The 23063-nt window shown below is 52.4% G+C and overlaps 1 protein-coding gene across 2 annotated transcripts in view; it reads right to left on the bottom strand.

The window, feature by feature from the left end:
- Nucleotides 1–23063, bottom strand: part of PAX5 (paired box 5) — a 189329-nt gene that overhangs the window by 23078 nt on the left and 143188 nt on the right. For both annotated transcript variants that reach the window (XM_046023841.1, XM_046023842.1), the window contains exon 8: nucleotides 15365–15466. In XM_046023841.1, the coding sequence (XP_045879797.1) occupies nucleotides 15365–15466 (102 nt within the window). The remainder of the gene's footprint in view (nucleotides 1–15364; nucleotides 15467–23063) is intronic.

Raw genomic sequence — 23063 nt, 5'->3', positions numbered from 1 at the left:
CGTCTAGCCTCCCCCAGTTCTCCATTACGGCTGAAGAAATTCCACGCATCATTTGCACAGAGATGTTCCAGGTACGGGGAGGAGGGGGGTCCAGTATTAATCAAAGACAAAGAAGGGAGAGTAAGGCAGGATTTGAATTTGCCCCTCATGGAGGCACATGTGGGAGAAGGTGCCCAGGGTCCCCACTCTCAGAACCCACCCGCAGTGAGGGTCCCTGTGTCCCAACAAGACCCCAAATTCGGGGGTGGGGGGTCAGAGCTCCACTCTCACTCTCCCCCACTGCCCCAGGCCAGCCAAGGCTGGTGGACCTGAGCCCTGGCCAGCCTCCCCCACCAACCCACCTGCCTACTTGCCTCCTTTGGCCAGCCGGCACGGTGGCAGGCCCTGGCTGCTCCCCGGGGAGTCTGCCGCCAGGCCTGATGGCGCTGACGGAGGGAGGGAGGCCGCCAAGCTGTCAGTCTGGAGGTGCCCCTCGGAGCCCCTCCTGGCTGGAGCGAGGAGGGTGGGCCGGCGCCGGAGCTGGGCTGTCAGGGCCTTCACAGAGACGAGGCCGGAGAGGCGCTGCCTGACAGCTCGCCCACCGAATTAGGACCATTTGCATGCTAATTTCCAGCGCTCTAACGGGCTGGCAGGCTGGCTCGGGTGTGTAGAGTGTGCAGAGAGGGGCGCCGCGGCCTCCCTGCCCGCGATGGAACAATGCTTGACTGATCTAGCTGCGTTAACGAGCAAATTATGGTAATTTTGTTATTACAAATGCATAGAAATTTCCAAAGCGGGCAGCCATTCAGGGCAGCTCCCTGCTCCTCCCCACTCCTAAATACTGAGCCCCCTGTTTGTACACATGGTCCTGGCACCCACTTCAGGCACGGAGCTTTCCAGGGGCCAGGCATCCCTCGGAGCCCTCCTGGGGAAGCTGGCCACAGGCCAGAGCCTCCCTTCCTGTCAGCAGGCGAGCCCTCCGCTCCTGCCTCCCCCAGACCTCACCGTCTTGTCCCCCGGAGTCCCTGCTTAGTCCCTGGGCCTAGCAATCCCACAAACGGGCCACAATCGAGGAGGTTTCTTTCCATTCCGAGTAGAGAAACTTGGGTGGTTCTCTCCACAGATGCTCCAAGGACTCAAGAAATGCAATTATTTCTGTGCCCTCTGTGAGCTGGGCTCAGCACCCAGGAAGAGCTGAGGGACTATCTGAGGAAGGGAGGAAGGGGATAGGGAAGGGGAGAGGGCAGGCAAGGAAGACCAGAACTTACCCCACAACTGCGGACAGTTAAGAGCCCCCAGCCCTGGGCCGCTTACTGGTGCTGTAATTAATCTAAGACCCCGTCAGAGGGGTCTGTTTGCCGACTGGCGCCCGGCAGGCGCTCCTGGCATTTATAATTGTCCTCTGTCAAAAGTCACAATTTGTCCCAGTTTTTCTGGTGATCTTCTTCTTGATTAAAACTATGTTTTTGGAAGCACGCGCTGGAACGCATCCAGACAGACACTGTTTCCAGGAAAGTGAGCTCCCTGCTCGCAGCCGGCAGCCTGGGCAGCTCCAGGTGCAGAGCCGGGCACAGAGCACCGGCTTTGACGGTGGGACCTGTCAAAAGCCAGCCCACGAGCGGACGGGGGCGTGCAGCCGCAGCTTCACTCCCAGACTTCCACGTGGGACCCACCGGTCGTCCTCCTACTTTAGAACAGGGACTTCAGGTGTGGGCCGATGTTACTGAAAGGTCAAGAAGCTGTCTCAAACTCATTTTGGAAATCAGTGGGGAATAAATCATCAATTACAGAGGAGCAGGGCACCGCGGAAGGTTCTGCTCCCCGTGGCCAAGGGAGACCTAGCCAGCCGGGACCTGCAGAAGAGCAAGGGAGGCAGAGACCTAAATGCGAGCAGAGACTTTCTAACCTCAGCTGGGGTCGTGGCCAGATTTTTCTATTTGTCTGATTTTCTAATTGGGTCACAACTTCCAGAGGGAAGCTGAACCCAGGAAAAGAAAACAATCATTTCTTTTTGTCTAGCTGCTGGCACTGGGGAAAGCAGACAGCGGGAGGAGCTGGGGTCTTGGCCTGGCCTACAGGCCCCCGGTAGAAGCGCTCATGGGCCCGGGCAAGGGAACTGTCTCCATCCCAGGAGATGCCCTGGCAGCCGGCTGGGTCCCAGGGCTAGGGGAGAGATGTGGGCTCAGGAAGAACACGCCAAAGTGGGGGTGAGTGGGGTGGGAGTCCTGCTTTGGGTTGTTCTAGAAGCCAGGTCATGCAGGGCCCACCCCAGGAATACCAGGCCTGCCTGAGGTCAGGAGACAAAATGCTCTCTTTTCACTGCTTCGGTGAAAAACTGAGAGTGAGGGAGGCGGGGGCACTGGGATCTCCCCAGTAGGAACAACAGAGCAGACGGCTACCACCGCAAGAAGGCCAGTCTGGCTTTTCCTCTGATTGGCTGTGGGACCCTGAGCAAGTGCTTTCCTTGACCTCATGGGCATACTCACAGGCTTTCTCAGGTTCAGTCCGGCCCTGTCCACCCGTGGCAGAGGGAACTGCAGCTACAGCGTGTGCGGGGGGCAGGGGAAGGGGGTCCAGCCCTCCGTGGGGAATGTGTTAGCACAGAACCCTCCCCACACGACAGACACGCCCCAGTCTAGACCTGGGCTCACTGCCTCCACTGCTTTTCCTACAGGCAGAGTCCCCCAAAGACAGGGGTGGGGCGCGCAGCTGGGATCCCCACCGAGTCAGTGCCTTCCTGTTCCCTGCTCTGCACCCCCACCACAAAACCCTGGGTCATGGCAGCTGACACACAGCTGATCTCCACGTTCGATTCCCTTGCGGCCATTTTCCCAAATGTCTCCAGCTTCTTCCTGGGGAGTCCTGTTTCCAGAACTCCCCCATTCAAAGTGCATTCAGAGAGTCTGCACATTGACAAAGCCCCGATGGAAAACAAGTTCCAGGGACTATGGGGATTTGCTTCAATCCGAGACTCCTGGGCACAGACAGACATGGCACACTCACCCCCGACCCAGATGTGTTCGAGCACACCCTTCTCTAGAAAGTGATTTCTAGATGTTAACGCAGTGTTTCCAAGAGTCCGACTCCAAACTGCAAAGTCCTTCCCTTGTCGTCTGGACTGGACCTCCGCTAGCTGACCTGACGTGGACCACCTTTCCTAAGCCTCAGTTTTCGTCTCTGTGAAATGGGGCCATGAACCGTGCCCTCCTCACACCACAGTGTGGATCCTCGGAGATGACCCACGGAAGAGGCTTGTAAATTGGAAAGATCTGTCCAGATGGTGGTTCGTATTCTTTGCATTGTTGTGAACAAGACCTCGAAATGGCCACAACTGTCACACATCCGAGCTGGCGGGACAATGCCCAAGGCATTTGTGACCTGGGATTGCTACTTTAGACAAAAGGACATGATAACACAGTTGTCATTTTTAAATTTCCCTTTGGGCTCTTATCTCTCTTGCTCTCTTTTCCACTCCTTCCCTCCTTCTCTTTCTTTCAACCCTGGATCTGTGTCTCCCCGATTTGGGTCCTTTATGTGTACCGTTGCACACAGACTCCTTATAAAGAAAATTCATTTGTTCAGGGTCACCGCGTGGTTTTTCATTAAAAACAAATTACCCGCATTCAGGGAGGACATCTGGGCTTCGTGGGTCCCATTAATGACTATATTTCCAGCCTCCCCGGCCCGGTTGGGCTCCCCTTGCCTGTCACCCCGCGTTGCCGGCCCCGGGAGGACAATGAGAGTGACAGTCAAGTGAAAGGGAAAACATGAGGGATGAGGGCGAGAGGCGAGTCCCCTGAGAGGGGAAGGAGGGAAAAGTGAAAAAAATAAATAACTCAAACAGAGGGTAACAAGGGCCATTGTCTCGGCGTCTTGCAGCCAGGAGTCAGAGCAAATATTGGAAGAAAGAGTGGGGGCATGGAAGCCGGCCGAATCTCTGTTTAATTACCCAGTCGGGCCCTGTGCCCCTGACTCTGCTAGGGACAAGGTAGGGAGGGGCCTGTGCCTGACGCGGATGAATTCCACCCATCTCCACTGAGCACCTACTGTATTCAGGGACAGAGCAGGTGGGGGATTCCGAGAGGGGCAACCAGGAGATGGGAGCACTCCACCAACCGCAGCTCTGACCCAGGGAGACTGGGGCCGTGCCCTGGGGTGTGCTCCATGGAGAGAGGAGGCCCCCTGGACAGAGGCGTGGAGGGGGAGGCACGCAGAGGCAGGCTTCCTGTAAGACAGAGCATCTGACTGGGTGCCTAGAAGACGGGTCAAGCGTGGAGAGGGGAGGAAGCAGAGTTGAAGGGAAAGTACTGGAATCTGAAGTATGGTTCTCTGGTGTCCCAGCCAGCAAGAGCCTCTTCTGGGCCATAACAAGGTCTTTGGGTCAGGAAGGTCATCACAGCCCTGTCGGCGCACCAAGGAAACCGAGACCGTCTCTCGAGCCCGGAGCCCATTCCTTCCCTCCATGGGGAAGTTCCCAGGGGCTGGGTGAACTGGAGCAGGAGCGCCAGGTGCCAGGCCCGGCTGCTCCCCTCTTGGCTGTGCACCCCTGGCAAGGCGTGATACCTCTCTGAACTCAGCAAGCCTGCCCCTGAAGTGGCCACAGACCCCAACCTCCCCAGGTGCTTTCAAGCTGTGCCCTGGGGTCATAGAGGGTGCTCCTGTGACACCACCACACAGACAGGCGGGAGGCCCACAGGTGGAATTAGCTCATGGGTGTAAGTGTTTCGGACTCCTTAAGAAGTCTTTCGGGGAGCAGGCGCCGAGCCCTCCTGACTCTCCGTGCCCCCAGAAGGCTTGGAGCACTGCCCATGCTTCTCTGGAGAGACGCCCAGGTGGAGTGACCCACAGGCTTAGAGAGGATGGTCCAGCCAGCTAAGGGCTGACCGCGGATGAGGGCTGGTAAATGGGGGCTGCAGATTCCAGCAAATCAAAGGGAGGAAGACAACCCCAGCAGATTCAATCTGGCTTTTTGGAAGAACTCCAGTGTATACAGAAGCAAAGCCTACCTTCCGTAATCACTGCCCCCCACCCCGATTCATTCATTGCCCCCCTCCTCCCTCCACCTTCCACGGACCAACATAGGCTTCATCCTCAGTGACAAGCCAAGGCAGACACTCATCTCTTCCTGGATTCCTCCCCTGACCTGGGATTAGCTACACCCCTAACCTCTTACATTCTTTGATGTGGACAGCATTTCACAATTTTACCAAAACTCTGCAAAGTCAGCCTCAGACATGCCCGCCCCCGCTCCAAGTTTCCTATAGAAAAATTCTGAAGCTCTCTATGCCTGATATCCCTACTCGAGGCTGCAGCGCCCCCCTTCTCTGCGCTCCCAGAGTCCTTGGGTTTATCTCCACGCTTGTTTCCCTAGATCCTTACTGACTTGCCCATCTGCACTAAAGACTAAGAGTTTTTCATGGACAATGGCATGACTTTCACCTTCCTTTGCCTACGTTCGTGCTTGGCCCATGCAAATAGTAAATGTTGGAAGGGAGAGAGAGAGAGAGACGGAGAAGAAAAGAAGAGAAAAGCTGATGGATAGCTGGATGGTGGGCTGGCTGCTGAAACCTAATCAGCTCAAGGTCCCCCAGTTTTTTTTTTAAAGATTTTACTTATTTATTTATTTGTCAGAGAGAGAGAGCACACAAGAGGCAGAATGGCAGGCAGAGGCGGAGAGAGAAACAGGCTCCCCGCTGAGCAAGGAACCTGATGCGGGGACTCAATCCCAGGACCCTGGGATCATGAGCTGAGCGGAAGGCAGCAGCTTAACCAACTGAACCATCCAGACGTCCCACCCCCCGTTGTTTCTTATGTCCAATATGGTTCAGCAGGACATTGGGTATCTCCCACACTGCTTCTTCCCAGACCCCCAAGTGCATTCCTCTGGGGGCACCTCTCCCGCCCACATTACACTACTTCACACATAAAGGTACCGCAGTAATACTTCCCACTCTGAAAATACAGAAAGCTGATTCTTATAATTTTGCTTCTGAAATTATATAGCCACAAGCAATTTATCTAACCTATGGTTGGCTATGATTTCTCAGCAATTAAGATACAGACCAGGGAATCCTTGCCAAGTGAGAAAATCCAACTTAAAAATTGTTTTCAAATGTAATGAAATTTTTATGAGCACTAAATTTAATAGTTAATGAAGTTAACATAATGTTATAATTTGCAGACCCTAAATTGAACATTTATTAATGCCAGTTTTCCAGCTTCCTTTTTGAATTTTTGAGGCAAAAACAGTTTCGGTTAGGCTTGAAATTGTTGTAAATTCCTGAAAACCCTTGGGCCCTTAGCCCACAACCTCTCAGAGACCCTGCATTCCCCAATACTGTCCCATAGAAAGTCCTGGCTAGGATGTCAGCCTCCTTCTTCAGGAGCTCAAGTCTGGTAGGGGCTAAGATGCACTCACAGATAATGTCATAAAAACTAGGAGGAATGTGGGACGCCTGGGTGGCTCAGTGGATTAAAGCCTCTGCCTTCGGCTCAGGTCGTGATCTCAGGGTCCTGGGATGGAACCCCACATCGAGCTCTCTGCTCAGTGGGAAGCCTGCTTCCCCCTCTCTCTCTGTCTGCCTCTCTGCCTACTTGTGATCTCTGTCAAATAAATAAATAAATAAAATCTTTTTAAAAACCCCCAAAACTAGGAGGAATGTTAGCCAGAAAAAGTGGGCTGGGCCCTGAGCCTCCAATGGGTAGATGGTTAGGGGGTTGGTCTGAACCTTGGACACTGTGGGGCACTGGCTCGTGCATGCAGACCCCTTCCCTCCAGGGGGCTCCTCCCAGCCTTTCCCTTCGTAGCCCAGCCAGCTGAGCCAGGCCCAAAGCACCATTTCCTTGTTTGCCCCAACAAGGACTCGACCCCTTAACCGGAGAGAACGGACACCCAGCCCATTAGTGGACCTTCAGGGAGGAAGTGGTCCTGGGAGGCGATGCAACAGGAGGGCTTACCACCCCCCGGGGCTCAGGAGCCGGGCTGCTCTGCCATTTACTATGTGGCCAAGGGTTGACTTCCCTAGGGCACTCTGCCAGGTCTGCCCTGTCCCCTGAGGGTGTATGTCCTAGAACCTGACTCGGCCCTCAGGACTCAGGAGGATGAGGGCCCAGTGAGGCCGCCCATTCTCCTCAGGACACCCATATTCGAGGGCTGGGCCCCTGCACTCCTCTCTGAACCAACCCGGGAACCCAATGTCTTGGGGCTGGGAAGGCCGTAGACAGCCACCCGGTCCACCTGCCCCGCTTCTCTTCACCCCGTGCTCAGATGCCCTCCACCTGCTTCAATTTCTTCTAAAACAAATCCTGACTGTATCCCCCGATTTCTAAAAAGGCATCATAATCCACAATTTGTTTTCATTTTTCTTTTTTTAAAATACCACTTGCAGAGGCACATCAGGGGGAAATGGAAAGTCAGGAACTCAGACACACGGTCTCCCTCACTCGTGACTGGTTCTCAGTAACCGCCATCAGAGGGAGTAGAGATGGGGACAGCCAGACACAGAGAAGCCCACCCGGAGGGGACGCCAGACGTCCTCAACTCCTGCTCCAAGCTCCCTGGTGCTGGATACTTCCTGGGTAGCCAGTGAGCTCCTGGCTCTGGGCAGGGCAGGCCTCCCCAGCTAGGATCCTGCTTCTCACCTGCACCTGCCATGGCTGTGTGAGAAAGGTCTCTTCCCCTCAAGTTCCCTAAAACTAGATCGACTGGCTTTGCAGGTGGCAGTTTGTCTGAGACCCAGAACTGAAAACTCGGGACACCTGGGTGGCTCAAGCTGAGCGTCTGACTCGGTTTTAGCTCATGGGTCCTGGGTTCAAGGCCCAAATCATCAATGTCATCGGGCTTCGTGCTCAGCAGGGAGTCTGCTTGAGAGTCTCTCCCTCTGCTCTTCCCCCCAACTCATGTGCAGGCACTCACGCCAGTGCTCTCCTTCTCTCGCTCTTTTTCTCGTATAAATAAGTAAATAATAAATGTTTTTTTAAAGAATAGCATTTCGATGGAACTAATCATGGTGACCTTTGCTGCTTCTAAAATTCGTACTAAAATTCTAGAGTCTAAAGTCTGTAAGATCCCACCCTTACAGAGCAGAGGCTCTGAAGGCTAGTCTTTGCCGGCACAGCAGTGTAGAGACTTGGCAGTGGGTATACAGGACGAACATATCCTGAGGCCCCCTGCCTTCAGCTCTACCTCTTGGAAGTCATTACCAAATCACACAGGACAGCCCAGGGCCATTGCCCTATCACATCACAGACCCAGACCTGAAGGAAATGTAGAAGTATTTGCTGCCCACTTAACACAGACAGGGCAGGGCTCAGGGAACCTTCCAGTCAACCTGGGAGGTGATACCAGAAGGCAGAGGTGTCACAGGCTTAGAAGTCCTAGAAGGGCAGGACCAGAAACCCCCTTAGGGAACATCGTATCCCTCCCCATCCCTCCGCACCTCCTGCCTCCTGTTTTAAGAGAGAGCAGGGAACCCCAAGGCCATGTCCCAAGGTCACACTACGAGTATCTGGCAGCTGGAATCAGCACCCAGATCTCTGAATTTCAGTAGGACCTTCCTGCTTCTAGTGTGTTTTCCATCTCTCAGTCTTGGATTTTGCAGTTGTTTTTTTTTTTTTTTTTTTTAATAGGCTCCATGCCTAGTGTGGAGCCCAGCATGGGGCTTCAACTCACCACCCTGACATCAAAACCTGAGCTGTGACCCAGAGTCGGAGGCTTCACTGACTGCGTCGCCCAGGAGTCCCGCCTCGCAATTCTCTTCTTTCCCCAATACAGCAAAGAGATCATTAAGCTCATTGTGGGTACTGGTTTCTCCCCATTCCAGCATCACTTCAGCACAGGGGTCCCAGGAACCAGCTCTGGGCTGCCCAGACCAGTCCTCAGGCTCCATTCCACAAAGGCACAGCCGCCTCACCCAGACTCACACCCCGATCTGCCTGCGCAGAGCCTGCTGGCGGTCACAGCGGTTGGTTGCACAATCTCAAGGCACCCGAGGTTTCCAGGGAATGATGTCTGGGTGTTGGGAGGAGCCCTTCTTCACTCAGCCCAGCCAGTCCTTCCTGCCTGTCCTTGTCTGCACCCCAAAATCCTGGCTGGATGCCCAGGCTCTCTAGTCCTTAAGTCTTCTCACCCAACATCACCCCTCCAATTTCTCAGACTGCCAACTCACCTTTCAAGGTCCCGCCTTAGTGACCTCCTCTGGGAAGCCTTCCCTGGTTTCCCCCACCTCACCCCATGGGCCCAGCAAATTCACCAGCCCCCTCCTTCACATTTCCTCGGCACATTCCTACATTTTAGCTCTTAACGCAGCATGCAGGGATGATTTTTTGTATCTGTCTCCCCAGCCACTCTGTGAGCTGCCTGAGGGCAGGGACTGTGTCTGCAATACCAGACCTAGGCTAGAATTGGCACTTCCAGGAAGTGTGTGTGAAGAATGAACCAACGGACCAGCCACCAGCTGTTTCCCCCTGGTTGAGCCTGGTGTTCCCCCCAGGCAGTTCTGTTCCTGGTGTGGCAGAGCAACTAGAGGCCACTAGAGGGCAGCAAAGAGTCAGGAACAAGCAACAGGTGGTCTCCAGGGAGCCCAGGGTGAGCTTTGAAAGGTGTAGAGGGATTTTTCAAAGTACCCAGGCCACAGGAGCACCAGAAACCCTGGTGAGGGCACAGAAAGAGCTAAAACCAAAGGCCAATCATTCTCTGAGCAAACACTCTCTGAGCCTGACACTTAGCTGTGGGAGGCACTGGGGAGCACTGGTCCAATCCCCACCCCCCATGCTTCAGTCCCTCTACCAGGTCCTTCCTCCTTTGTCAGCCCCTCTCCTCCCCAACCAGCCCATTTGCCTATCCTCAGTTCTAATTCTGCAGGAGGGGCCTTATATAAGGCTGGAAAGGGATCCTTCTGGCTCCCATTCACTGGTCCTACCCATGCCTTTCAGAATTGTGCAGAATATATTCTCCCCACGGTCCACATGCTAAGTGAAGCCCAGAAAGTGGAAATGGCATTCTCAGATCACACAGTGACTCCCTGGCTGAATCTGGCTACAATCCAGGCTCTTGCCTCCGTGCTGGGCACCCCCTGACCCCACTCCTGCTCGCCAACTCTCTTGCCTGTTAACTGGATTCTTTTCTATTTCTCCCACCAATGCATGGGCTCCGTGGGCCATGAACTCTGCTGGAGAGTCCTCAATCTGACGCCAGCCTAGGTCAGGCCACCATCATCGTTGACACTTGCATGCCACTTACTATGTGCTAAGTAAAATTCTAAGGGCATCACATAAATTACATCATTAAATGCTCACTCTTATTCCCATCACCCATTTTACAGGTGAGAAGGAAACAAGGGCACAAAGAATTTCCGTCTCTTGCCCCAAGTCACACAGCTAGTGAGACACAGAATGGGGATTCAAAGCCAAGCAATCTGGTTCCAGTGTCCCACACCTCACCGTGTGGCTGGGGACTGGGACACGGCGGTGAACAAAACAGACCTAGATTTGGGGCACCTGGGTGGCTCAGTGGGTTAAGCCTCTGCCTTTGGCTCAGGTCATGATCCCAGGGTCCTGGGATCAAGCCCCATATCAGGCTCTCTGCCCAGCAAGGAGCCTGCTTCCTCCTCTCTCTCTCTCTGCCTGCCTCTCTGCCTACTTGTGATCTCTGTCTGTCAAATAAATAAATAAAATCTTAAAAAAAAAAAAAACAGACCTAGATTTGTATACCGCACAGCCCTTGCAGACTGCACAGATCTGATGGGAAAGAGGACAAGGGTAGAGTAAATCACTAAGGAAAGTCCTTCACCTGTGCTTAGTATCCTGCATGGAAAGAACAGGATGCTTTGTGAGAGGAGCGATGGGGGCTCCTGGTTTGTCTGGTGTAGGAGGCAGAATAATGGCTCCTGACCCAAGAGGTCTACATCCTAATTCCTGGAGCCTGTGAGCATGGTGTGTGATATACAAAGGGGAATTGCTAATTAGCTGAAAGCCAAGAAGAGTACCCTGATTACCCAGGTGGGGCCGATAAAATCCCACGAGTCCTTAGAAGGGGAAGAGGGAGACTGGAGAGAGAAGTAGAAAGACAGCGTCATAGTAACGATCCAGCCCAACACCGCCAGCTTTGATGATAAAGGACTAGGGCCGCCAATCAAGGAATGCAGGGAGTGTCTCCACGCTGGAAAAGGCAAGGAAACGATTCCCCCCAGAGCCTCCAGGAGGAACACAGCCCTGCTGACACCTTGACGTTAGCCCACTGAGACCCACTGTGGACTTCTGACCTCTAGAACTGTAAGACGGTGCATTTATGTTTTAGGTCACTAGTTTGTGGTAACTCATTGCATAGCAATAGGAGTTAATATGCATTTGGTTACCAGGCAGACCCCTCTGAGGTGAACCCCACAGGGAGGAGCGGGCTAGGCCCATTAGAGCAGCAGAGAGGGGCTGAGGAGAAGCCGCACCTGCCTCTCGTTCCTCCCGCCAGAGTCCTGTGGGCGCAGAGCCTGCCTGTCTCTCGGTGTCGTTCCAGCCCTCCTGGTGGCCTTAGGTTCCTGCTCTATCCACCCTCACTACCTTCTTTATGAAAACAGAAGCCACCAGTTAACCGAGCAACTTAACTGAAAAGCACCTAGAAACAATGTACACCCACCCATAGCAAGCACAGCGGCCAGGACAGGAGGAACCGGCTGCGCTCCTTCTAGGCCTCCCAACCAGCTTCTTGTCCTCTGCAGCCCCAGGAAGGCAAACAGGTCGTGGTCGGGATTTCTTGGCCCTCGGGCCTAAAGCTCCCAGAGGGGTGGCTCGTGGAGGGCATGTGGGCACGTCCCTTGCTGGGTTGTCTCAAAGACCGTTTCCTGGCTGCTTAGACTCACGGAAGCCAAAGGGCAGTGAACACCCTTCCTTCTCGCCCAGCCTGGACGTTTTAAGAGTTTCAAATGCCATGTCAATATCTGTTAGGTTGTACAAACATCTCCAGGCAGGAATCAACTAGTTATACCCATCAGGACACCATGGAATCTTTGGTGCAAAGCTGTTGGCATTTGCTAGGACGCAATGAAAACAAAACTCAGCCATTTCCATTCTAAGCTGATTATGTGCCCTCTCTGCTTTATTCAGCGAAGGTGGTCGATGAAGGGCTCACAGGTGCTGTGCAGAGACAGAAATGGAATCTGCAAATACCGGAGAAGATGAAGAAGCCCCGTTTCGCAGACCTGGGAAAGCCCTGGAGCCAGAGATGTCAGGCAGCACCCTGAGGGCAGAACCAGGATGGAAAATACAGAGTCCAAGACAACAAGCTGGAATTTAACATGGAAAAACATAATGCCTATTTTTTTTCCCAGGGCCAAAAGTTCAAGTACACTTGGCAATCCCTCCTCAATGTCCTATAAGCAAACCTTCCACCTGAAAGTCTTCCCTTAAAAGAAAGTCTTAGCCTTAAAAAAAGGGCAGCCAAATTTCCTAAAATCTGTCCTGGAAAAAACAACTCAGAAGATCTCGGTTTCCCTCTGGATTCTCCGCTAGGGGAGCAGGTGGATCGTTCTATATAGTGAAACACACGGTTGCCACGTCACAGCCTCAGACAAAAGCGGGATACACCATCTTCTACAGCCTCCTTCAGTTTGTTTCTCCAAACTATACCAACATGCCCCTGCGGGTCTGTGAAACGGCGTCCCCTTCAGCACGGCCACAATCGATGAACGCCTCCCAGATTCAGAAGCCCAAGATTATGCGTCAGAAATCTGAACAAAGTGGAAATCCTCAAACAGGTTGTGGTATATCCATGCCCTAATTCCTGGAACCTGTGAAGGTACTTCGATGGACCAAAAAAAAGGTAGGGAAGAGTGTGTGTGTTGGGGGGGGGGGCCCTTTATGGATGTAATTAAGGATTTTAAAAAGGGAAGAGTATCCTGGATTATCCGGGCGGCCCCTAAATGCAGTCCTGTGTATCCTTACAAAGGAGAGGGAGACGTGACCCCACTCCGTGCTGTGAAGGTAGAACAGAGACTGGGAGGGAACACCAGGGCTTGCAGGAATGGACCTTTCCCTAGACCCCCCAGAGAGGGCACAGCCCTGGGCCCCGGGACTGGAAGACAGTCACAGGAACAAACACACAGTTTCCTATTAATTTTCCCTGCCTCCCTCCCTTAGCCACCGCACACAGAAGGGCCTACTATGTGCTAGGCACTGTGAAGGGTACAAAAGACAAAGCAGAGGGCCTGGCCTTTAGGACTCACTGGCCAGTGGCACCGCTAACTGGGCCACACACATGCTGGGCTATGGGGTGTAATCAAACATCGCCAGGGGAGCCAAACCAGAAGGCTTTACGGGGCACGTGGTATTTCCAGGTCACCTGAAGGGTAGAGCTGGATCCCAAGAGGCGGAGGCAGGAGGTAGTAGAAACCAAGGGCACAGACGAAAGAGTGACACTGGCCGATGAAAGTGCGAGGCGTGCCGGGAACCAGTGGGCAGTCAGAGGGAGGGACGAGCTGGGAGAGTTGCCCAGAAAGGCAAGTTGAGGCCAGATCACGTGACACCCGAATGGCAGGCCCAAGACCTGCTCTGCTGTAAGGTGGGCCCTCTGGGCCGCGTGCCAGCCCTGGGGGCAGATCAGCGAAGACCACGCACGTGGGCCTGCACTGTCCCCACGAAGCCATTCCAAAAACAGCTTTGATGATTGTGTTGGGAACAAAATCCCAAAGATGTGACAGAGTTTGGACACTGAGGAACAGGAATGAAGGACCGTGCCCCCTGAGCATGGGGTCCTAGCCCTGACACTGGGTCTGGAAGGGGATGCGTTGCAGGGGATGCTTGTGTTCCTCTCTCCACATCGTGCACCCACCCTCTGTGCCAGGGGACGGATCACGCCCTGTGCTAGCATCAGTCTGGCTGCTGGTTTGGTTGGACTGCACCTTTGCTCAGGCCTGTGATTCCTGCTGCTGCCATGAATGTGTGAGGAACAGCCATTGGTTCCCACAGGGGTCTCTGCCAGGCCCACGACCGTTTGTGTCTTGAGCCTAGTAATTAGGGACCAGGGGGCAGGACTTGGGCTCCGTCTCCTGAGAGTAGGGTGGGAAGGAGTCTGGGCCCCCCACCTCTGCTGGCCTTGTGCACAGAATTTCCCGACGCTCTGCCATGTGCCCATCCCCCCAGCAGAAAGGCAAAGGCTCTTTGCAGGTGTGAAGCTGGCAGGCCTCCCCGGCCCTGGCGAGGCCGAGGGCACGAGTACACACAGAGGCCATTTCCCATATGTCTCATATTTAAAAGTCATAAATCAAGCTAACAAACCGTTAAATGAAATATGCTCTGTCCTCCTACCTTGTTAAATACATCTTTGTAACAACCGGGAAGGCCAGGAGTGAGTTCGGAGTTCTGGCACTCCTTGGCATCTGTGCCAGGACCCGGCAGCGTGGGGAAAACCCAATCAGGCTAGGACGGCTTCCCTTCCTGCCCCTGGCTTCACTCGTCATCCTGTGTGGCCTCACACTTAGGTGGGAACCCCGTCTCACCTTTGGTTCTGTCCACCCCCAACCTGTCCTTAGGCCTGGAATGCACACGCCCATGACACGGGCGGGAAGGAGGCTGGCAGAGACATGGGGCTACTTAGGCAGGACCCCAAGGGTGGACTGGAAGGAGGGCCAGGCATCAGGTAAATGACTCAGAACAAGAAACACTACTAACCCTTAAAAGAATAAAAGAAGCATAACCACATCCAACCCAGTCCTGATTCTCCCCGATTTTTTTTTTTAAACACCTTTCAAAAAATGCTACTTTGGTTTTCCCGGCTCCGCTCATGCTCTGAGGACACAGCCAGCTGGCACCAGGACATGGGCTGTCTTTCCCCCACACTATCCTACAGTGGAAGGAACATGGTGGCCTGCCATATGACAGACATATGGCTGGCCTGAGGGGATAAGGTTTTCTCCGCCACCCGGTATTCATCTTAGAATCAAGCTACAAACCCACCAGCCAATAGCCTCTCTGTCCTGAACACATGGTCCTCAAGCCAGGGAGCAAGACTACTGAGAGCACCTGGGGGTGGGGGGGAGCATCTTGCTGTTCCCCTCACGCAAATCGGGTGGGGGGGGACGAAGGAGGACCCCTAATGAGCACTGGCTGGGCAACCTTTGGCCAGGTCCCGCACCCCTCTGTGTTCAGACTATCTGTGTGGCCGCCAAGGGGCTGTTTGAGTGACAGTCCTCCCCCGCACCCCCCCCGACTTCCCAAGTTCACTGCCGGCCCCACTGAAGGCCCAGCTGCAGACAGAGAGGCTGAGAGTGCAGACCTCTGCCTGATTTATTCAGGTCCACTTCTCAGAAGCATAGAGGTCACCCGGGCTGTTTGGGGGGATGCCCCCCCGAAACCCCGTCCACTGCCCGCTGTGGAGACGCCGACAGTGCAAACTCACCAGGCACCATCCCTGTCAGCGTCGGTGCTGAGTAGCTGCCCTGTCCAGCGGGGGGGACGTGCGGAGGGTACCCGGGGAGGGTCGTGCTCGCCAAGTCACGGCCTGAGGAATCAAAGCAACAAATCACGGGGTGAGTGTCTCCGTGGCCAGCCGCTCATGTCCGCAGCTCCTGGGACATCTGCACATTTGTCACGTCTGGGCGCCGAATGCCAGTGTGCCCCTACCCCCCTCCTGTCACTCACGCATGCAAACACGTGTGCGCACGCACACACACATACATACACACACACCTCCAGCCACCCTGGCTCCACTCAGCAGGGACCCACGACAGCCCTGCTGCTTCCCTGGCAAAACGGAGCTCGGGCCAGCTCACCTCGCGAGAGCTGGAGGGCTTGCACTTCCCCTCCACACCTCCGCAAAGCCCCCTCTCCTCCAGCCCAACAGCACGCACCTGCAGAGCTCAAACTCCTCCCCGCTCCGCGCACCCTACAGCTGTGTGTCTGTCCTTACTGATTTCTTCCTCCTTTTTCCCAGAGCTAGTCTTGCACTCCACAAATGTGCAGGGAGAGCACCTCCTCACATCAGACTCGGTTCTGTGTGCTGGGACGCGGAGATTAAGGCCTCAGCCATCGGGAGCAGATGTCCTGGGGGATGTGTTCACCCCTTTGCAGGCAGCTGGCTCCTGGAGAGCAGGGGGACACCTCAATCATCCACCACAGGGCCTCACCTGGGGTAGGTCCCAAGTAAATGCAGAACGAGTGGGGTATCCAGGTGTGCTGGGTTTTGTGCTGTGTAGAAGAAACCCCACAGAGCAGAACTCTGTAAGGCAGACGACACCGAGTTTTGGCTGCCTCTTAGGGATAAAACAGAGCTTTGGCCCTTTTAAAGCACTGCCAGTGATGTGTAAGTAACAAGGTGTTCGTGAGTCAGGCAGGAACCCAGGTCTTAACGTGGTCAGAGTTTTGGTGATTAGGTGTTGGGCCGTGAGGACAAGACCCCACCCTCCAGATGGAATTGCCAATTTGCTCCTGGAAGGATCTCCTTCCTGTTTCAGCCACCCCGGGAAGCAGGTGGGAAATGAGGTAGCCTTGGGAAAAGGGAGGGAACGTGGAACCTTGACCTCGTCTGAATGTGGACCCTGGAGACTGGGTAGGGGCAGCTCAGTGACCCTGAAGAGCCAGGCCAGGTCCCAGGAATGTCTTTTGGGGTCCAGTGAATTGGTGCAGGCACCCCGCAGGTAGATGATGCTGAGCTCAGACCCACTAGAAGATGGCCCAAGGAGAGAGACCACCTCTGATCAACACTCCCCAAAGAACACAAGCCAGCACACAGCATGGGCCGTGAACATTCCCCCGATAAACCAACAGCGTTTCTAGTGCTGGTCCTTCAAAGACTGTCCAGCCAACAACCAGAGGGGCTGCCTCATTTCACAGGGTTCTGCTTACCTTCCAGAATCTTATGGAACAGCAGGCATGTGGCCTCCCCTGCCCTCTGCTCACCACCTCCCTGGCTTTGGATTGGGCATCCCAGCTTGTGACAAGCATTGCGAGGGTCTCTTCATATGAGGCATTGGAAGGGGAGCAAATGAACTACCTTTGACTCCCCCACAAGAGCTGATATTAAACAGAAAACCAGAATTGACAGAACTGACCACTTCTAATAAAGGTGATTTAAGAAGCTCTTCTCCCCAGCCTTCATAGCCCCCCCACCTCATCCTCCTCTGACCCAGCGCTCACAGCCCTCTAGGGCAGCTTGTCTCCAGAGTGTAAGCTCCTGGGTCACGTCTTTGCACCCAAGGTCAGAATGGCAGAGGCCTGTAGGTATTTGTTAGGTGAGCAAAAGCAGTGGCCCTGTTGGGAGCAGCAGGAGCTCTCTGGAGCCCATAGAAGTTCCTCCACTTGTGGTCAAGAATCAGTGAAGGAAGGGCCCTTGAAACACTTCTGGACCAACTCTGTCACTATTCTGCAGATGGCAAAGCCGAGACCCTCGGTGGGCAGGGAGCAGCGGGCTCAGGTCCCGCAGGGGGCAGGTGGCAAAGCAAGTACGTCCGCCCATGTTTCCTAACATCAGCCCAGGACCCTCCTCCACCTGGTTATCTGAGATAAGAAAGAGGGTCATGGGAAGAGAAGGGGCTCCACCAGGGATACCCAGCTGATCAGAGACAAGGCTGGGACTGGAATGCAGCTCTCCTGCCTCCTGGGACTGGGTTCTTTCTTCAACAAGAAGCTGTGCCTTTGGTCAGAACTCCAACAGTTTCTGCCAGTGTTACGCATGCTTTAAAGCCCTGACCCGTAAGGCAGAAAATGCAGTGTCTCACCAAAGCACCCAACTCAAGAAGCCAGATAAAAAAGTAATAAAATGGCGCGCCTGGGTGGCTCAGTGGGTTAAAGCCTCTGCCTTCAGCTCAGGTCATATCCCGGGGTCATGGGATCGAACCCCGCATGGGGCTGTCTGCTCAGCAGGGAGCCTGCTTCCTCCTCTCTCTGCCTGCCTTTCTGCCTACTTGTAATCTCTGTCTGTGAAATAAATAAATAAATAAAATCTTAAAAAAAAAAAAGGTAATAAAATGGGGTACCCGGGCGGCTCATTCAGTTAAGTGTCCAACTCTTGATTTTGGCTCAGGTCATGATCTCAGGGTCCTGAGATCGAGCCTCACACTGGGTTCCATGCTGGCCATAGAGCCTGTTTAAGACTGTCTCTCTCCCTCTGCCCCTCAAAAAAAAAAAAAAAAAAAAAAAGTAATAAAATGAACCTAAGGAAAGGAGAAGGAAGGAATTGATAAAGAAAAAGCAGAAGATAAAGAATTAGGGAACAGAGAAAAGCAGACACAACAAACGTGGCCAAGAATTGTTATTGGAAAAGACCAATAAGACAGACAAACCTAGGGCAAGATCCAAAAAAGAAGACACAAATATCAAGTAAGGAATGAAGAGAAGATACAACCAGAGACATGGAAAAGATGATATTAAAAAACGGAAAGATGTTTACACTAGTACATATGGACTTCTTAGCAAAAAGTACAATATTTTAGGAAAATACAAATTATCAAAATTAACTCGAGAAGGAGAAAACTCAAACAGCCCAATCACTTTGGCAGAAACAGAAAAAGTTCTTTTTTAAAATTCTTTTTTAATTTAAGATGTCCATTTAGCTTTCAGGCAAATGTTTCTTTTTGTTTAGGGCAAGTTCTTTTAAGCCTTCAAAGGACACATACTTTCGTTATTAAACTGTTTCAGGATATAGAAAACTAAAGAAAATCTTCCTGATTCATTTTTTTCCAAGCTAGCATAATCCTGACATGAAAACTTAACAAAGGTATACCAAAATGAAAATTAAATGCTACTACCACAATTTATTAATAGCCATGCAAAAAAGAAAATCTAGTTTCACTGATCAAACAATATTAGAAAGAATAATATACCATGAACAAATAAGGTTGATTTCAGGCTTGCAAGGATGATTCAGTTTTAAAACACTGGTTGGAAATCATAGTAATTTATCAAAAGTTGAAAACCATATGATTATATCAAAGCTGTGGAAAAGGCACTGGATAAAATTTAATACTAATTCCTTATAATACCTCTTGGTAAATAAGAATTGAAGTATACTTCTTTGATCTGGTGTCAATCTTAAATCTTGAGTCAACATCATACTTAATTGGTAAAATACTTGAAACATTCTTTATTAAAATAAAAAACATGTCAAGGAAACCTGTTATCACTGAAAACTGTTCTGAAAGTTCGAGGCAGTCCCAGAAGAAAAGATAGAGACCCAAGAGAGATAAACACTGGGGGGGACACCAAGATTATCATGAGCCGGGTATATCGCGAATCTGGGAAATCAGCTCATGTACCAGAACCAGTGAAAAGGTTTGGTGAGACAGCTGGGAAACAGATGTCTAGAATCAGTATCTTTCTAGATTCAGTAACTCCCCACCGCCTCTGCCATCAAGTACAGGTTTTTCAGGTTGGCTTCTAAAGCTGTCCTCAGTCTGTACCCCCAACCTGTGATCTTTCCAGCCTCATCACCCTGACTCCGCCCGGGGCCATTCCGCAAACCTGCCCTGCCCTTTCCCATCCCTACACCTTTACTCAAGCTCTTCCCTTTCCAACTGCCCTTCTATTCCTATCAATTCAACACCACATCCAATCTCCATCCTCTGGCCTCAGAGCCTGCTCCCCCACGAAGTGTTTCTAGGCCCTTCAAGTCTTTGTAGCATCGGCCTCTTCTGCAGGTCCCTCTGCTCCCCACCCTGCCCCAGTGCAAAGGGAGCCTCAGGCCAGGGGAATAGATAAGCTGGGGGAGACATCACTCAGGATAAGATAACACTCACTTGTGCCAGACACTTTTACAAACGTTAACTCATTTTCTCAACCTGACGACTCCGTGAGGTTCAAACAACCTTCATGCCCAAGGAACTAAGGAAAAAAGAGCTTAAATAACTTCCCTAAGGTCACACGGCTAGGAGAAAACAGAGCTGGGATTTGAAACCAAGGGGCCTGGGCTCTACCGTAAGCTTCTTTGGTGATGGTACATGGTGGGGATGTGGGTGGGAGAGAATGAGCCAGAAGGACAGGAGGATGGAGAACCAGGAGGGTAAATTGCTCAGATTTGCAGCTGGAAGGGGTGAGCAGGTTGGAGAAAGGAAGAGAGAGTGGGGGTCCAAGATAGGCTGCCGGAAGTCAGGTTGTCAATGTCCGTTTGGGAAGAAAGTGGTTGTCAGTGTCCGTTTGGGAAGAAACTGGCCAATCTTGGTCTGCCAGACAACCTGGACGGCAGGCTCTGTGGGGGTGGGGCTGCCCCAGCCTGGCAGGTAGCTGGTGCTCAGAACTCCTGGTGCGGGGAGCAGGACACCAAGGCCATCCAAGGCCCATTTACCGGTTTTGCTACGTACTGAACTGCCGTGGACCTCTGGGCAAGCCACTCTACCCTGAGCCTCAGTGTTTCTCAAGTTGAAAAGAGAGCTCTTAGCTCAGTGATCTCCAACACTTCCCAGAGCTCATACTTGTCTCTGTGTGCATAAACTTGAAGGATAATTTAGCTCTGAGTAGACAGTTCTACCCTAAGGTCCAACTGCACCCGCCCCTCTAGAACTTCCGCAATCAATGCTACAAGGTGAGCTGCTGCCTGGAGGGCTAATGTGTCCTCCTTAGGACAATGGCAGGCAGTTGTCTGAGCTTCTAGCCTCAGTGGGGACTTGGGTCAGTTCCAGCAAGGGTTCAGGACTGGGCCCTCATGCCATGGGTTCATGCTATCCCCAGTCCCTCCTCCCTGCCCATGAGGATGGTCACTGCACGGTGAGGAGCTGACAAATGGCTACATTTATCTTACAAATAATCCTGCTTCGGAGTTCCCTGTTGCTGGGGGATTCCTTTGCATTGTCCATGGCTCCAATTTCATCCAGCAAATGTCCCTACAATCAAAGGCCTATATGGCTGCATTTACCTTCCTTGGACAGGCCACAAAAGCAGAGAGTCTGAGTTATCACTGTGGTGGGCAACAAAGGGACGGATGGGCCACATCTGCAACATCTCCAGCCTCCTGGAACCTCCCTGCTCTCTGCCAGGCCCTGGGGCGGGCTGCTCAAAGGCTCGATATAGAAAGGAAGGTAGTAGAACACAGCAATTAAGAGTATCCAGTCTGGGGGCACCTGGGTGGCTCAATCGGTTAAGCATCTGACTTCGGCTCGATCATGATCTCAGGGTCCTAGCCCCTTGTCAGGTTCCCTGCTCAGCAAGGAGTCTGTTTCTCCCTCTCCCTCTGCCCCTCCCCACCCCCGGTCATGCTCACTCTCTCTCTCTCTCAAAAAAACAAAACAAAACAAAACAAAGTATCCACTTTGCTCAGGCTTGGATCCTTGCTTTACCACTTACTAGCTGTGTGGCCTTGAGAGAAATTTCTTAAACCATTCCGAGCCTCCGTTTCCTCAACTGTAGAATGAGGATAATAGCGGCCAACACTTACGTAGAGCAAGCAGTCGCTAACACTCAGAGAACCAGATACACCCAAACTCATTTATTCCCACAATAACACTCACTATTCGAGAGCTAACCTATTAGCCCTATTTTACTGAGGGGGAAACCAAGGCACAGAAAGTTTATGTGTCTTGCCGCAGTCCCACAGCTAGAAAGGAAGGAGGTCAAGTTTGGAACCCAGCCAGAGTGGCTGGCCCGTCTGCACTCCCCACCCTCACCCTGGGCCACCTGCCCTGGTAAGAGGAACACGTGTCTTCCAAGGGCGCTGGGAAGAGTCGGCGAGAAGACGTGTGCCTCCCAACCCCGTGCGGCACCGTGTCAGCCCACAGCCAGGGCCTGCCCAAGACCAAAGCATGGGCCCCAACCCTTAACCCCACAAAAATGGTAATCCAACACGAAAAATGTAGGGCATAATACTAAACTTCTTTAGACCAGGTAAATTTCATTTTATGAAAAAATAAAAAGAAAACCTCCTCCTCCTAGAGGCACAGGGTGCTTCTCTGCCCCTTTGGTTTGGGCTCAGCCACAAGCCTTGCTTTGGCCAAAGGGATGTTAGCAGACGTTCAGCCAGCAGCAGCTTATGATATGCTGGTGTGGCTGGGAGCCACTTCCACCATCCCTGCGGGAACAGGCTCTGGCTAGCATGCTGCTAAGAGCGAGGAGACATGGCGGACAGAGACGGACCCGGCCTCCAAATGGTGCAATGCCAGGCTTTGAGTAGCCAGCCCCCAGCCAACCCCCAGGTACACGTACAAGAAGAAATAATTGTTGTTTCAAGCCCCGAACTTTGGAGTGTTTTGCTAGGCAGCAATATTGTGGAATAGCTGATGGATACAAGACTCCCTAAATGTTAATAGTGTCTTGTTTTCATCATTATTCTCTGCTTGAGAATACTTGGCCTGGAACTTTCTAAGGACACCTGTCCAAATCTGAGCAGAGGATGGACACCATCTGGTGGGGATCCACATCTGGTGGGAATCCACATCTGGTGGGAATCCAAGGAGTAAACTGAACCCTCACATTTGCTTTGATGCCTAAAAGGACTCTCCTGGCCCTGAGCTGGGGATTCCATTGCTCTGGAGTGTATGGGCACTTCTCCCTTCGCAGTCCCTGCCCCAGTATATTTCAGGCATGTCTCCAGGGTTGGGGACTTTAACAACTGCTCCACACAAGACAGCTAAGATGTACTGTTCCTTCTAGCTCTAATCCAGGCCTCTAGACTCAAGGGGATACCAGAATGGATGCTTCAGAATTCAATATGACTTCAAACGCACATTTATATCTTTTTTTTTTGTCAAGGAAGAAATGATTTATATCATTTGCAATGGCACTGAATGTTATTGATCGCATATGATGTATTTGCATATAAATGATTTAGGTTAACATAATTTCTCCTATTAATGGCACATCCTGGACAATTCGTGTGTTACTGCCTCTTTCCAGAGAGAATAAACAAGACTTGGCCTTGTTCACTATTGGCAATGAGTCCATACAGAGCATCCGTCAAGACAAAAACTGCTCTCCAGAAGAGAGAGACTTAGTTCAAAATAACTCACTCCTTTAACCCTGAAAAGTAGGAACCTACCCCTGTTATACGAATGAGGAAACTGAGGCTCAGAGTTGAGTTTTGACTGACCTAAGGTCGCAGAGTCAGTGGTAGAACAGGGACTTCAACTCATGACACATGACTTCTAGTTAAATGCTATTCTTTTTTAAAAAAAGAT

This window comes from Meles meles, chromosome 11, assembly GCF_922984935.1.
Source record: "Meles meles chromosome 11, mMelMel3.1 paternal haplotype, whole genome shotgun sequence".
Classification (NCBI taxonomy): Eukaryota; Metazoa; Chordata; class Mammalia; order Carnivora; family Mustelidae; genus Meles; species Meles meles.
The sequence above is the reverse complement of the archived record's forward strand: the minus strand, read 5'-3'. Positions and strand labels throughout refer to the sequence as shown.